We start from the raw sequence: 16837 nt of genomic DNA, 5'->3' as shown, positions 1-16837 counted from the left end.
CCCTAGCAGACCATTTCGCCCATCGAGTGCACACCGACCCTCCTAAAGGTAACCCACTCAGACCCCTTACCCTAATATCTGATACTCTGCATTACCCATGACTAACCCATCTAGCCTGAACATTCCTGGGCACTGGGCAGTTTAACATGGCCAATCCGCCTACCCACACCCTTTCGGACTGCGGGAGGAAACCCACGCCGAAACAAGGTGAATGTGCAAACTCCACACGATCAGGCTGGAATCGGGCACTACCACGACCATTTACTCCCTTCTTAGGTGGGTATTTATTACAGGTAGCCCGACAAAAGATGGATCTTTTTAGCAACAAAATGCACCCCTCCCGTTCTGGAATGAATCACGTGACTCAGCGGCCCACGCTAAGCCATACCACGGTACGTCCCGCGCTCGCCTGCTGACGTCAGTCCCGACCCCTCCATCACAAATAGGCGCCTTTTTACCCATAATGCCCGACGAGCGTAGGCATCAATAAGGGATCTCTTCCCTCCTCCTGGGATAGCAGCCCTTTTTTTTGAGGAGGGGGAAAAAAAACAAAATTAGCGTTGTAAAAGCCTTAAAGAAACACAGCAAGGGCAATGCCTGTGAAATCTTGCTGTTGATTTGGCCTTATCTCTCCTTATTACCATAAGCTGCCGATGCCATTGGGAAGTGCGTGGAATGGAAGGCACAGCGCATGCGCAATTGGATGGGAGCGCGCGTTAGCTTGATCTGCAGATGTGACGTCAGACCCCAGCCCCACTCGGGCGCGCGCTGAATGAGAGCGAGGCTGCGGCCGGGAGACGCCGGTTTAATGGCGGCCATGTTGGATCGGAAGTGAAGTGGAAACGAGAGAGAGGGGGCAAAAAAATAGAAACTCTTCAGTCAGGAACGGAAACCGGTTCTCCGGAGAAACGGTACCCATTGATCCGGAGGACAAAAGGCACCCACTACTTTTAAGGAGAAGGGGGGGAAGTTTGACTTGTATTTTTTAAATTTACCACCCCCCTTCCCCCCCCTTCGCTACAATATATAAAAAAGGACAATGGCGGATCCGGCAGAGTGCAGTATAAAAGTGATGTGCCGTTTCAGGCCGCTAAATGACTCGGAGATCCAACGCGGGGACAAATATATCTGCAAATTTCAAGGGGGTGAAACCGTGGCGGTTGGGGTGAGTTTTTATTTTTGGTTTCCTACGCTGTCATTCTTTGTTCTTTCTGAGGCTGGATTTTGTCCAGTGTTATGCGTTAATATCGACTATTCAAGTTTGAGATGTGAGTGAATCCCCTCTAAGTAGGAGATTTGAAAGTGATTGCGGCTGTTTATTTAAAAAGTGCGTTCATCTGTCAAGGCGTCTCCCCGAAGTGCGCCTGTTGTTTCAAAACTTCTCCCAGGTTTGCTACTGCTTTGCCTTGGTGTTTTATTTTCTTAGTACAAATCATAATTTATTTATTGTTCTGTCGAATTTTTAGAAATTGCCACGTCTTATTTTAGAGCCATAGGGAGCATAACGTAGGGTGTGGAATTTTAAATCGACAGAAAGGAACCGTAAATCTTCCTCTGAGTAATTCTTAGTGCTTCAGGCGAATGGGATGCGCCATATATTGACATTCGGGAGGATCTTTTCTGAATGCTTCTTTTGGAGGGTGGGGGCAATAATTATAATTCAATACAAATATGTCTTTGTCGTGATCTTAATTGTTAAAAAGGCAAGTTCATACATTAATTAGAAGATGAAGTCAACCTGGTAGTTATGAATTGTTTTCGGATTGAGATTATGACAATCAAATAGCACATATTGAAGTTGAAATTCTAACTAGTTTAGATTTGCTGTTGCTGAAAATGTGTTGCTGTTGACCTGGAGTGATTTGCCCACCCTAAAAGTGGTAATTAGTTATGATATAATTTGTGTTTTAATGGATGTAGATTGGTAAATATTGAATACGAAACATGTTTTAAAGTTTTATACATTGGTTGGTTTGTGTAAAGATTGATCTCTCTTGCGCTGTTTCATGGCCTTTGTTTGTCTTGGAACTGCTGTGTAAGAATGGTACTCCAGGGCTATAATTCAAGAAATGCTCACTTAACTTCTAGAATCCCTTTTTAAAAATAAATCCTTAAACATCAGAATTTAAGCAGCATTCCTTTTCAACAAGGGAAGCTAATAATTCAGAACTTCTGAAATGAATGTTATCTGTACAGAGATTCATTTGCAGGTCTTTAAAACAGAGGCTATCATTTTCAAGGTACCACCTGTTATGTAGAGTAACTGCTGGTATGTTTCATATCTGAAGTCTTAACAACTCACTAGATATTTTAAAAATATGTAAAAACAGAAAATGTTGGGGAAACTTAGCAGGTCTGGCAGCATCCCTGTGTGGGGGGGAAAGGGGAGGGGAGAGACAGCTAACACTTCAAGTTCTATATGAATTTTCTTGAACTTTCTACTTTTGTTATTACTATTTAAAGCATTGTAAAAGCTGCTCAATGTGTATTTAAATTAAAGAACAGTGAAATAGTTAAAGTAAATCAAGTGAAACTGTACTTTTATTTCTGGATTAACTCTTGTGTAATGTATAATCACCTCTTCCTGTCACATCAGAATGTTTTTAAGCAAGGATGACTTGTCAATTAACAAAAACAAACTACTGTGAATGCTGGAAATCTGAAATAACAATGTTGGCAAAACTCAGCAACTCTGGCAACATCTCAGGAGTGAGAAACAGTTAATGTTTAAAGTGCAATATGATTCTTCAGAACTGAAGAACCTGTGTCCTGAAGTAATCATATCAGACGTGAAATATTAACTGTCTTTCTCTCTCCAGAGATGCAGACAGATCTGTTCAGTATTTCCAGCTTTTATTGTTTTTGGATTTTTTAACCAATCTTTTCAGACGTGTGTAATGTATATCTGGAGCAAGTGGAACCCTCCTGGCTCAGAGGTAGGGGCACTAGCACTATACCAAAACACCTTTTAAGCCATCAATACTACTTACTTGTTCCCTTAAGCTAATGTACTTGAGGCACTGGTTATAGAATAATTAGTGGACAGTGGTTAGCACTGCTGCCTCACAGCGCCAGAGACCCGGGTTCATTTCCCGCCTCAGGCGACTGACTGTGTGGACATTCTCCCCGTGTCTGCGTGGGTTTCCTCCCACAGTCCAAAGATGTACGGGTCAGGTGAATTGGCCATGCTAAATTGCCCATAGTGTTAGGTAAGGGGTAAATGTAGGGGTATGGGTGGGTTGCGCTTCGGCGGGTTGGTGTGGACTTGTTGGGCCAAAGCGCCTGTTTCCACACTAAGTAATCTAATCTAAACTAATTGAATTGTAGCATAGTTTTCTGAAAATGTACCTCTTCAAAATTTTGAAACCTCATTGATTTAGTTTATCACTAAAATGGTGTTATTCATATCAAATATATGGTTCATTTTAGGATAGAAGCTTAGAAAATAAATCATCCTGAGAACTATTACAATAATCTGATTTGTTCCTTAAACACTGACGACTTGTGTGGTTTCGTTAGAGGAAACAGTACAGTTCTGATATTAGGCATTTATAATCCCTTAAACTTCTCCCAAGATGTCTGTTGAGTTTAGACAACTTGGTGTCAGTTTCTATGTAGAAAATTTAAAGGAGATGTTTTCTTCATGTATAATTATAAAGAACTGTATCTGTAAAGCGGTTTGTTTCAGAATATTTAGTTGTAGCTTTCTGGCAAAACGTTTGTTTTTTTTTAAAACTTGCTGTTCACCTTTAACTTCTGAGTTGGGTGTACTTTTTCAGAATTAATATTTTGGACAAATTTTAACATTTGATATTCTTTTTCTTCTTTCCCCACCCCTAACATGAAATTGGTACCTGGTGCTTTGTAGAATTTTAATACCTTTCAATTGTGTCTTCATACTTGAAAGCTTAAATAGTAATATCACTGTGTTCAATTTTTGAGGTTGTTGAAGTTGAACAGGATTCTTATCTGCTGTGAACACATGATTGAAATTCTATTTCATTAAATCTGCCATTTGTTTCCACAACCTGGGCTACATATACAAATTGTGCTCCCACTAATGCTTTGAAAAATTTCACGCCTGATTAAATGGATAAACTGAGAGAGATATTGATTCTCACAGTTGTCTTGTTTAGTGTTGAGGTTGAGCACTGGCCTGGTTAACTGAACACTTGCCCCTTCAGCCTAGGACTGGATTGGTATAACATGCACTGTGGTCTGGACAAGGTCACTGTCTCTCTTTTGCTTTTTCCTTTAGGCCTTCTGTGGTTAAACATATCCTGATTTTGATTGTTGGAAGTTTTTTTTTATTCAACTATCTGATGTAATTGGTAGGATTTTTGTAGATTAGATTATTTAGTGTGGAAACAGGCCCTTCAGTCCAACAAGTCCACACTGACCCTCTGAAGAGCAACCCACCTAGACCTATTCCCCTACATTTACCCCTTCACCTAACACTACGGGCAATTTAGCATGGCCAATTCACCTAACATGTACATTTTTTGGATTGTGGGAGGAAACTGGAGCACCCGGAGAAAACCCACGCAGACACGGGGAGAATGTACAAACTCCACATAGACAGTTACCTTGAGGCGGGAATTGAACCCAGGTTCCTGGTGCTGTAAGGCAGCAGTGCTAACCTCTGTGCCACCGTGCATGTGGTTAGTCTATTTGTTTGTGCCCCACATTAGGATTTGAGCCTCCAGTGCAGTTTGTGGAAGTTGGATTTATTTTTCTTTTGAATAGAGGCTTATAGCACAGAAAAAAGCTTTTTGGCTTATAAAGTCTCTGTAGGTTTAAAAGAACTTTCTACATTATCATCCTATTTACCAGCAGTTGGCCTATGGCCTTGTATGTTTTTGTATTGTAGGTGTACTTCTAACATGTTGTGAGCTCTTCTGTTCCTACCACGCTTACAAGCAGCAAGCTCGAGATTCCTACCACCATCTAGGAGGAAGAAAAGCTTTCCTCTCATCCCCTGTAAACCTCCTGCCCATTACCTTTAAATCTATACCCCGGTCATTGATCCTTCCACCAAAGGGAAAAGTTTCTTCCTGTCTACCCTATTTATGAAACCTTAAGCTATCATCTTGTCAACTGGTTCTGAGAAGGTTAAAGGTATTGAACCTATTTGAAAAGAGTTTGCACACTGTCCAGATGTCCTTTCAACCAACATTAAAAACTGATTATTTTGAGATCGCAGTAGGGAAGAGCTTTTCTGAAGTATATCTTAGTTTCATGATTAGCTCTGCTGAGACTGAATTGTGCAGAAATGCAAAATCAGTTTGCTGCAGGCATATTTCTCAAACTTGCATTTGGTTGACAAATTTGAAGCTAAAAGAACTTTAAAATTGAGCAGCAAACATTGTATACTAATTCCGCCTAAAAGCAAAGTTTTTAAATTCATTTATTTCAAACTTTGCACATTTCCATGTGAAGTTATTAGAATACTTGCAGTTGAGGCATAGATGACCGATCTTTTGTTTTGACTTGATCTCATAAAATAAAGCTTAGATTCATATTGCTTTTGGATTTTGCAGCTCTTTCCTATTTCCTGCAGCTACAGTGCATCACATGGTAAATAGGGATGAGGGCCATTTTATCCATTATACTTATCTAGCTGAGAAAAGATCGTAGCTCCACTTGTTAGCCATCCTAAATATCATTTGAGTGTTTTTACACATTATGCACAAAAGAACTGTTTTTGGCCCCAAAGTTACAATGGGTAAATTTCTTTTGACCTAGTGTACATATTTAATTGAGTAGTTGCCTGGCTTTGTATATCTTCACTACTTCTTATCTTGTATGACAGTGTGAACACCAAAGATCCTCATCATTCAGATTTTTGCACATTGATCACTGATTTGTGTTTATTTTAACACTTTGTCCTGACTTTTACCCATGTTTGAGGATAGCAATCTATTATGTAGTCAATTCACAATAAAACTCATCTGTTTGTACAAATTGAACATGTTACATTCTAATTTGATTCTATAGTCTTAGTGTTATTTCGAGGTCCATATTCTGCAATCAGTCATGTTGTCATCTTGTGAAATCCAGTTAGTGGACATGCTCATATCCCAGTCCTCTGTCAGGAGTGAGCAACCTCAATCTTAGAGGCTGATTGTCTCTTGAGGAAATCGTCTGACTTAGTCCTTTATAAACATGATTTTGAATTGTCCTCCATCGTTCGTTTTAAAAAATAATACGATCTAATTTCAATCCAGTTAGATAATACAAATTACAGTTTTAGTTTTCATGCAGGGCAGTTGTGCAATGATCAATGTTTGCCTGACTTTATGGCACTGTATAGTCTCTAGGTCCAAGTGGATTAATCTGTTTTACAGCTAGCTACTGTTTTTTTTGATATTTTCTAAACAACCTGTTCAGAGATAGTATTACACGCCTCTGGAGTGGATAAGATATGAACCCAGCTCTCCTGGTCCAGAGGTAGAGATTTGATTTTTAGGCTGGCAGGCTAACCAGTATCAGTGGTTTAATCATTGTGCTTTTTCTAACGAACAAAAATCACAACTATCAGGGTCTTTTGTTATAGGATTATTTGATTTTAAGATTACTTTGTAGCTCATACTCTTTATCTGTTAATTGTTCCCTCAACCTGCATGTTGCACCGTAAACACAAGATGTGCTGGCAGTATTGTATTGAAATGATTTGTAAACTTTCCAACAATGCCAGTGAATTAAAAGTAATATTTGCAACAAATATTAACAATTGGGATTAATCACTTTTGCATTTTGTGACAATGCTGTGGCAAACAACACTTTCTAATTGTCAAGGATGTTGCTGATGAAACAACAGTATCTTTGCAAGGATATTACACAGTAAAATAACTTTTGTGCTCTTAAATTAGATTTAGCTTTGATTTATTGTTTTGATCTGGGTGTTTTGCTGGAAAGGCCAAAATTAATTGTCTATCCCTAATTGTCTTTGAAGGTGGTGATTGCTTGAGTTCTGCTATATAGACCCATATACAGTCAGGGAGTGTTCCAAGATTTTATCTGTGCAAATGGTGAAGCTGGGGTGATATAGTTCCAAATGAAGATGGTGGATAGCTTGAATTGTCCCTATTTATGCTAAGCATTTTGCTCATTAGTTGCAGTGTTAAATGTTGAGTACAATAAGAAGGACATGAAAAAGTCTTTTTTTTAAAATTGGTTTTGCATTATCCCAACTGAATTTAAATTCCTACTTGTAAAATTCATCACTTGACATTATTATGAAATAGTTTTGCTTTTCATAATTTGTTGAATTTCTTTTTGCTAAATATTATTCTTGAATTAATTTAAAGTTACAGAACTAATAGCAACTGGGCATTTTACAGAGCAAACTGGGATCTTGATACTTCAGGATAGTAGTTTCATTCAATACATGGATCCATAGTTTGTCTGCACTGTCTGGAGTTTTTTTTTCGCACTTCATCAAGGTCAGTACTGGAAAGAAGAATGTGGTCACTGAGTTAGCATCCAGTGTTTCCACTGGCTTTTTGAGATTGGGTCTAGCATGGGTAAATACAGAATTGATCATTTAAGTTCAAAATTCAGACAAATCTAGTGTCTATGATACTTATGTTTTGCATATCAGTTTATGGCAGATAGTTTATAAGCATGTTGAGTTGTTAGTAATATAACAAAGACCCTTTCAGAAATTTGTTTGGGAGTAGCTGGTATTACATACATGGCATTAGTTCATTTGTAGAATGGCTGCATCATGTAGTATGAAGTGTACATGTAAAATTGTTTTTAATTATTAAATGATTTTTAGATTAATGTTTGCAGTAGCTAATGTGCAAATATTCAAGTTTCTTTTTAAGAGCCAGTGGTAGAGAGGACGTTATCAGTTTTAACTTGGTATAGTAAATGTAGATGGTGATGATTGCATTGATTGGCTTCTTTTCTCTATCATCCTTTTATAAACACTTCATTCTTTTGTTAGGTCTCCATACCCATTTACATTCAGGCTATGTGAGCAACTTTAAAATTAAAATTTTAGATTGTTTAACTGGAATGAGAATTTTGTTGTTGACATGCATTAAATTAATTTAATTCTGGCTTCTGATCATCCACTATTTTAACCCACTGATTGTACCTTCAGTTCTCCTCATCTTTGGAATACCCTCTCTACACCTCTTTATTTTTTCCACTTTGATATTCTCCTTATTAGACACTCCTTAAATCGTAGTTTTAACTAATATTTTAGTCTTCTGGTCTAATTATTGCTGAATGTGATTTTTTTTTGTTTCTGTGAAGCACTTTGGGGGAGTTTTTTTTCCAATTTTACTGTATGTTATAACTTTAAAATTTGAGATGGGAGCAGAGATAGTTTCAGAGGTTGGGAGAATGTAATGGAGGGTGAGATATTAAAGGGGTAGGACATATATCAGCTATATTTATAACTCTATATTAAGCAGAGTTTGTGAACATAGTGATGGTTCATTTTTATTGTAGTCATGTCTAATGAATAAACATTGGAGTATAAATATAGAAGCAGAGGCCATAAAAGTGCTTGTTCTGGTGTTTTGGCACTTTAATCTGAAGTTAATTCTCACTACTCACCTAAGATATTTTGTCTTGGGTGCAGTGAGTACCCTGACTCTTTGATGTTCACGTTTGTTTTCAATTTTCCCCAACAATGTATCTGATCAAACTTCGGAGTTGTGGTGGTGCACAACCTTCATTTGTTGTAATTTTGGTTTTCCAGCATTTCAAAGCCCACTACTTAGGTGTAAAGCAGTTAAAACATGTTTACGTAATCACATTCTTTAACCCAAAGTGTCCTACTTTAGAATCATTTGCATTTTTATTAGGTGCTGTTTCTGTTGGGTAAGCAAACAAAAAGCCAGCTTACATGTCAGGGTCCCAAAATGACACAATTAGTGGCCAGCTAAGATACCCTTTCTTTGGTTGTATTGTGAGTTGAATGTTGCTGTTGCACACAAGTCTGGGATTTGATTATTAGTTTGGACTCTCTTGATTTTTGCCTAAATAGGAATGGGGAACTCTAGTATATTGCATTTAAAAGGTAGTGTTTCCATTATTCTCCTGAAGCACTTATAGGATGATTTTTAAAAAAAAATCTAAAGATGAGTAACAATGACAAGGAACACCCCAATATGCCTAAGAAGGCTCATACTGCATGTTTCAATGATGACCACCTAACTTTGGTCATGAAGTGCTTTGAAAGGTTGGTCGTGGCATTAATCAACTCCAGCCTCCTCACTACTCTTGACTCACTCCAATTTACCTATCGGACCAACAGACCCACGTCAGATGTCCATATCACTTGCCCTTCACTCCTCCCTAGAACATCTTGACACCAAGAACAGCTACCTAAGAATCCTACCTCATTGACTACAGTTCAGCCTTCAACGCTATTATCCTGTACTATGAAAGCAACCACCTCAACACACACAAACAAAGTTGCATCAGGACATTATTCAGAAGGGCCACAACACACTGCAGCATACCTGAACTACAAAAAGAGGAAGAAGAACACCTATACAAGGTATTCAACAAAAACGGATGCCCGCGCAATTTCATCAACAGATGCCTCCGGGAAAGACAACGAAATGAGAACATGCCACAACCCAAAGGACTGGCCACACTCCCATACATCAGGAGCATTTCTGAACTGACAGCCAGACTGCTGCGACCACTAGGACTCATAACAGCACACAAACCAACAGCCACTCTCAGACAACAACTCATCAGGACAAAGGACCCGATACCCAGCAGCAGCAAAACCAACGTAGTTTACAAAATCCCATGCAAGGACTGCACAAAACACTACATAGGACAAACAGGAAGACAGCTAACAACCCGCATCCATGAACACCAACTGGCCACGAAACGACACGACCTGCTATCCCTAGTAGCCATACACTCAGATGACAAACAACCATGAATTCGATTGGGACAACACCACTATTATAGGACAGGCCAAACAGAGAACAGCCAGGGAATTCCTAGAAGCATGGCACTCATCCACAAATTCGATCAACAGACACATCGACCTAGACCTTATATACCGGCCACTGCAGCGGACAGCTACTCACAACCGGAAGCGGCAGATTCAAACCAGTATAAATGCTGGAGGAATCAGCACAGAAACGCTTCACAGGAAGCTCCCAAGCACTGAAGATGTCACCTAGAAAGGGGACGAAACGTTTGCAAGAAAAACTCCCAGCTCGGCGAACAGACTCACCACAACGAGCACCCAAGCTACAAATCTTCTCACAAGCTATTATCCCCTCGAGACTGATTGCTAAACTTAGTGATCTTGGACTAAGCCCCACTCTCTGCAACTGGTTCCTCAGTTTCCTGACCCGCAGGCCATAACCAGTGAAGATTTGGGGCCAATATTTCATCCCCTCTAACACTCCATTCTGGAGCCTCCCAGTGGTGCGTACTCAGCCCCCTACTGTACTCGCTGTATACCCATGACACTGTCGCCAAATACCAGACAAATGCCATTTACATGTTCGCTGATGACACCACCATAATTGGTCTAATCTCAGATGACGACAAAATAGTCGACAAACGGGAGGTGGAAGACCTGGAAAAATGATGCACTGAGAACAACCTAGCTCTCAATGCCAGCAAAACCAAGTAACACATTATTGACTTTTGGTGGGATGTTATTCATGAACTCTTCCCCCCCCCCCCCCCCCCCCCCCGTCTCCAACACACGCATTAACAGCACAGAGCTGGAACGAGTGGATAGTGTCAAGCTCCTGGGAATGGTTGTCATCGACGAGCTTTGTTGAACTCTTCACTTGGAAGCACTGGTTACAAAGGCTTAACAACGTCGCTTCCTCAGGCAGCTGAGAAAATTTGGCAATAGGCTAATACCCTTGTCAACTTTTGTAGGTGTGCCATAGATAGCATTCTATCTGGATGTATCACCACCGGGTATGGCAACTGTACCAGTCGAGATTGGAGATGGTTACAGAGCATGGTGAACTCAGCCCAGATAATCAAAGGCCAAATTCCCATCTATAGAATCGATCTACCAGGCCTGAGGTCAAGGAAAGGCTGCCAGGATTCTCAAAGATCTATCCCACCCTACAATCTCAACCATCAGGGAGAGAAGGTGCAGAAGCCTAAACAAGCACCAGCTGGTTTCGAAACCGTTTCTATCCTACTGTGAAAATACTGAATGGGTATTCGGACTCTTAGCATTTGCCTGTACCTGTGTTTTTGTTTTGCCGCTATTTACCTATTATTTACTTATCTGTGCTATTTAACCGTGATCTGCCTGTATTGCTCGAAGACAACTTTTCACTGCCTCTGTACACGTGTACAATCAATTCAATTCAAAGTAGTTGGATTGTTCCACATCACTTGTTCTTCATAAGAGAAATTTACAAAAAAAAACACTTTTTTGACCACCAGCCCATCAGGGAGTGGTCAACCGTGTCCTTGAGACTCTGAGGGAAAAGGGCAAGGTGGATCCTGATCAGACTGTCAAAATCATTTGGCAGAATGTCTAATCAACCAGAAATTTCCAACAAATACCAAGATATTATTTAACTGGTGGTGAGAAGAGTTTAAGTATGACCGGTCAGTCTGCGCTATTGCACACTGCCCAGGAAGTAGCTGTGACATGGGCTGTTGAGATTGTCTCGGATCTGCTGGAATATGCCTTTGCAAAGGAAGTTTGGAGAAAAATGCAGTGGTTTTTGTGGCAGTTTTGTCCTGAGCAGCTTCATGACGTGGAACTGTGGTCTACGGTCTGTTCCCTGGGATGCAAACATCAGTTGCGTCTGGAGGGCCTTCAACTCTGTGAAAGACTCTTTGGTCTGCCCAGAACATGTTGGTCTTCCAGACCAACAGGTTGAACCCGACTTATGTTGCAGACTGGCACATGCCAGGGTTCAAGACTATGTGCTGAGTGATGCGTTAAAGCTTTGGGCGGCCTTCGCCAAGACATAGTGAGGAAAGACCACTGTCTGACATCTTCCTACTGATGGCAAGTGGGGGTCTGTTCAGTTATCGGACCCTCCCAGTGTCTCAAGTGTATGTAAATATTAGTATTGTCTGTTTGAGAGGGTTTGGGTTTTTTGGTTTGAGTCAAAGTTCACTTGTGACTGTGTGTGTAATTTATGAAAAGTGTATTTTTGAAGTAGAAAGGGAAACCCTATCAGTCTCTAAGGAATTAAAGGTTGAATTGCATAATATCGAGAATTATAGCGTCATAGAGTAACATCAGCTGTGATACTGGCACTTGGAATTAAATTATTTGGATAGTCTACTCTGCTCTATTTCCAAATCATTTAAAGCTTTTTGCTTCAAATGATTATCAAATTTTCCTTTTTAAGGTTACTATTGAATCCACTTTCCCATGATTTCTACACTGAATTCCAGATTACAATTATTAATATCTTTGGAAAAGATTTCCTGTGATTCTTTTATAAGTCAACTTAAATCTCACTCATCTGCATCTGGCATGGGTTGTTACATTGGGAGCAGTGGAGAAACTATCCAACCTTCATGATATTAATACTGTCTATCAGATATCCTTTGTCTTTCAGGAGAGCAATTCCAGGTTTTACACAAAACTGAATTTTCTTATGATTAGGATCAATTTCAGACAAGTTTTCTATGCATATCCAAAGCCTTTACATTCTTAAGACTTCACCTGGCAATGTTTTACAAAGACATTAGATAACCTCTTTATTTTGTGCACTTGACAAAGCCAAGAATTGTGTATGCAGTTTGGGCAGAAAAGGGTCTTCTGAAATTGTACTACTTTCAAAAGATTGGTGTGTACATCTTAGGGGTCTCTGTTTCTGCACTCCCATTTAATTTATATTGCTATGGAAATTCAGTGGGTGAAGTAAATGTAATTCACATCTTCTAGGTAAACTTTCAACTGCTATATGTCTATTGTTTTCCCAGGTTCCTTAAGTTAGATACTATCCTCATTGTTTACAACATTTACAAGTTTCATGTCCTCTTCAAACTTAGTAATTAGTACTATTTTTCTAATCAACCTATTTAGATGTTATTACAGACCTCTGGAGAGGGTGGGACTTGAACCCAGGTCTCCTAGTCTAGGGGTGGAGAAGCTACCACGGTGTTGCATGAGGACCCTATAATTAGTACCCATGCCTGGGTCATTAATAGATATCACTTGTGGTCCTAATTCAGATTCCTAGGGAACATAATTTCCCATAGAAAAAGAAACAACTGTTCATTACCTGCCTTTAGTCAGTTTTGGTATCTGTGGTCTTTTTTTTAATCTGATTAATTTTAACTTTGCTAATGATTCTATATGTAGACCTAAGCATGCATGCATGGTGATATGATTTGTTGAATTCAGTTCTGCAGTTGGCCATGGGGAGGTTTGAACACTCGTGTTAAATCAGTACAATAATAGAGTAAAATGTTTATGTGCAAATCAAATGGGGTTGGAAGCCTCAAAATTCTAGTACTGGTGCTATTATTGACAACTGAGCGGCTCTTCTGTAAGTCTGGCTGATTTGTCAATAATAGCGTGGAATATTTTCTCTCTTCCGTCCAGCATTCTGCTGTATACTTTGTGATTTTTCTAATCTTTATGCCAGAGTGTTGCTACTATCAGTAGAATGGTAGTTCTTATCTAGAATACTTCCAAGGGAGTTTGAGCTTGAATTGGTAACAATCTGCTCTTGCTCAGTGTATTCTATTGAGGAGGCCACCAGTTAAAACACATTTCAGGAGTGGTGATTGTCCTTCCAGCCCATTTGAGGTTTGCTGTGATCATTTTGATTGTGTCATCACTATGGCAATGACCATATCATCTAATTATGAAACTGTTCCTTCATCTCCTTATTACTAATGCATTACCACTCATGGTTATAGCATTCTGATTAATACCTGACTATCATAAACAATGTCCTTTCGCAAACTAGCAAAAATGTAATGGTGAATCATTCAACTTATTAGATTTATATGGTGATCAATGACTTAGGTGAACGAGAAAAGCTCTGCATGCTGGGTATGAGGAACTAGGCTCTAAATTGATAAACAGGCCCTCAATTGTTATAATCTGTAAGTTATCGGGTGGGGATTTGAGGAGTGTGTTAAGCAAAATAGCTGGGACCCATGATCAAATGTAGAACGATGTGGTATATCAAAGAGCTGAGACAAAGTTAGAGGAAAATAATATTCTGGGAAATGAGGGTTGAGGAATGACCGGAACAAGTAAATTAAAATCTAGGAATACATCAATTGGGTCAATGTTAAAAGGATAACAGTCAAAACTAAAAGCTCTGTATTTGTGCATGGTATTTATAACAAATTGGTCATCCACATTGTATCTACTTCAATCTCTGTCATTCCAGAGACATGGCTTCTGAATGACAAATATGGGATCCTGAATATTGAGAAGTAAAATACATTTTTAAAAAAAAAAGTGAATAGAATTAGACTTGTCCCTATCTATGGCCCTCAATTTTGTACTCTCCCCTCAGAATTCTATAAGAAAATAACCCCAGGTAAAAACAAGGACTGCAGATGCTGGACATCAGAGTTTGGATTAGGTCAGGCAGCAGCCAAAGAGCAGGGAAATTGATGTTTTGGGTAAAGCCCTTCATCAAGAATAGAGGCAGGCTGGGAAAATAACCCCAGCCTATCTAGTCTCCCTTCACAATTGAAATGCTACAGCCCAAGCGACATCCTGATCAACTCCATATACACACCCTCCCTGATGCATTCACATACTTTCTGGTGACCAGAACTATACTCAGCTCTGGCCTAACTTATGTACTGTTCCATTATTACATCCTTGCTATTGTATTCAGTGCTTTGACTAATAAAAGCAAGTATCCTATATGCCTTAAGCACCTGTTCAAATGACCTATTGCCTTCAAAGATCTGTAAAGACCCAGATTCAAGCCCCACCTACTCCACAGGTGTGTAATGACTTTTCTCTGAACAAGTTAATTAGAAAATATTTGTGACTGTGCATAACAAGATCTGTCTGATCCTCTGTACTTTCATGGGTCCTGCTATTCTACCATGAACTCTTTGCCTTGTCTCCCAAAATGCATCACCTTATGGGTGACAGAATGTAAAGAACAATGGAAAATAATGACAATTTAGTTCTTCTGATTAACTAATTTTGTGAGAAAGCTAGCTAGGAAAGTAAAGACTGGAAAGCAAGAGTTTCTACAAATCCTGAAAAAGGAAGAGTAAGTGAAAAGAGAGTTGGTCCTTTAGACGGTGAGAATATGGAGTTAATACTGGATAATAAGGAAATGGCAGATGAATTGAGCAAATATTTTGCTTCTGCCTTCTCTATACAGTATATAAAAACCTTTTCTGGTAATGGCTATAAACCAGGATGTGGAAGAGGAGAGGAGTTTAATGAGCAAAGTTTTACTAAGCAAATTGATGGAACTGTCGATTGACAAATCTCGGGTCTGAATGAGTTGTATCCCAGGCTTCTGTAGAAAATGAGGGAGGAAACTAGAGGGACCTTAATCCAAATTTTCAAATCATCTCCTACTGCAGGGCTGGCACCAGAGGACTGCTAATGTTCGTTTTCAAGAAGGGTGTTATATAGAAAGCATAAACTGTTGTGCCTAACATCAGTAGGAAAACTATTGGAGAAAATAGTAGAAAATTTAATCCTCATTTAGCCAGGCAAAGTTTGATCAAGGATAGTCAATAGAGCTTTGTCAGAGGGAAATCATTCCTCATAAATCTAGTGGAAATTTTTCAAGGTGGTGACCAAGTGTTTGTTTCGGGGTACAGCGGTTGATGTAGTTTGTGGATTTCGGCAAGGTCCCACATGGGAAACTGGAAAAAGGTAAAAGGTCATGGGATCCAGGATAACCTGACAAGTTGGATTCAAAGTTTGCTTAGTTAACAGGATACCATTGGTGGAAGAAGGTAGTTTCTCTAACTAAAGCTTGGTGTGCAATGGTATACTAAAGGAATCTGTACTCGATCCATTATTGCTTGTGATTATTCATAAAAGATGTAAATGGTGGTGGAGGAAGGGGTGTTGATGAGTTTGAGGATGACACAAATATTGGCTGTCTCGTTGATGGTGAGGGAGAAGGTGTGAGTTACAAGATAAACTGGGTAGATCAGTAGTTGGAGATGGAATTTAGCCTTGGTAAATGAAGTGATACCTGTCAGAAGAAGGAACACGATAGCAAAGTATTCAATAAATGGCAAGACGCTAGGAAGCTGAGGAACAGAGGGATCTTGGTGGGCTCGTCCATAGATGCCTGAAGCTGGCAGGGCAAATTAATAGGGTTAATTAAGAAAGTGTACGCAGTGCTTACCTTTATTGGTAGATTGTATTGCCAAAAATATACTGGCTTGATGGGCTGAAATCTGGAAATGAGAGTCTTAAGAGATACTAGTGAGGTAGTAGGTGGTTAATTTTCCAAAGTTCCTTAGATTTAAGAAACTTTCAAGTCTGCGTGAATCTAACAAATAAAACCCCTCTAGTCAAGACAAGGGGGATGCAGAAAACAAAAAAAAATTATAGGCCAGTTAGTTTGAAGTCTGCTGTGGAGAAGTGTTGGAATTGATCATTTGAGATTACTTTTGTAAACATGCAGGAATAATCTGGAAGAGTCTGCATAATTTTTGTGAAAGAGAAGTCATGTTTAACCAATATATTAGAGATCTTTTGAAGGAATAACCAGCATTATGAGCGAAGAGAAGCCTGTAGATATACTAATATAGATTTCCAGAAAACGTTTGATAGGCTGACATATCAAAGTAGTGGGTCATAGAGAAACATCACTTAGCAACCACCCTGCAGTTTCAATAAAGTGCTCTCTCATTCTTCTGAACTCCAAGGAGTATGGGCCAA

General features: G+C 39.4%; 1 protein-coding gene across 1 annotated transcript in view; it reads left to right on the top strand.

The window, feature by feature from the left end:
* Window positions 1-757: 757 nt before the first annotated feature.
* LOC132815810 (kinesin-1 heavy chain) overlaps window positions 758-16837 on the top strand; it is a 109676-nt gene continuing 93596 nt past the window's right edge. The window contains exon 1 of the mRNA XM_060825070.1: window positions 758-1165. Coding sequence (XP_060681053.1) covers window positions 1040-1165 — 126 coding nt within the window. The 5' untranslated portion in view covers window positions 758-1039. The remainder of the gene's footprint in view (window positions 1166-16837) is intronic.

Source organism: Hemiscyllium ocellatum, chromosome 5 (genome assembly GCF_020745735.1).
Source record: "Hemiscyllium ocellatum isolate sHemOce1 chromosome 5, sHemOce1.pat.X.cur, whole genome shotgun sequence".
Lineage (NCBI taxonomy): Eukaryota > Metazoa > Chordata > Chondrichthyes > Orectolobiformes > Hemiscylliidae > Hemiscyllium > Hemiscyllium ocellatum.
This window is presented reverse-complemented; position numbering and strand designations above follow the sequence as displayed.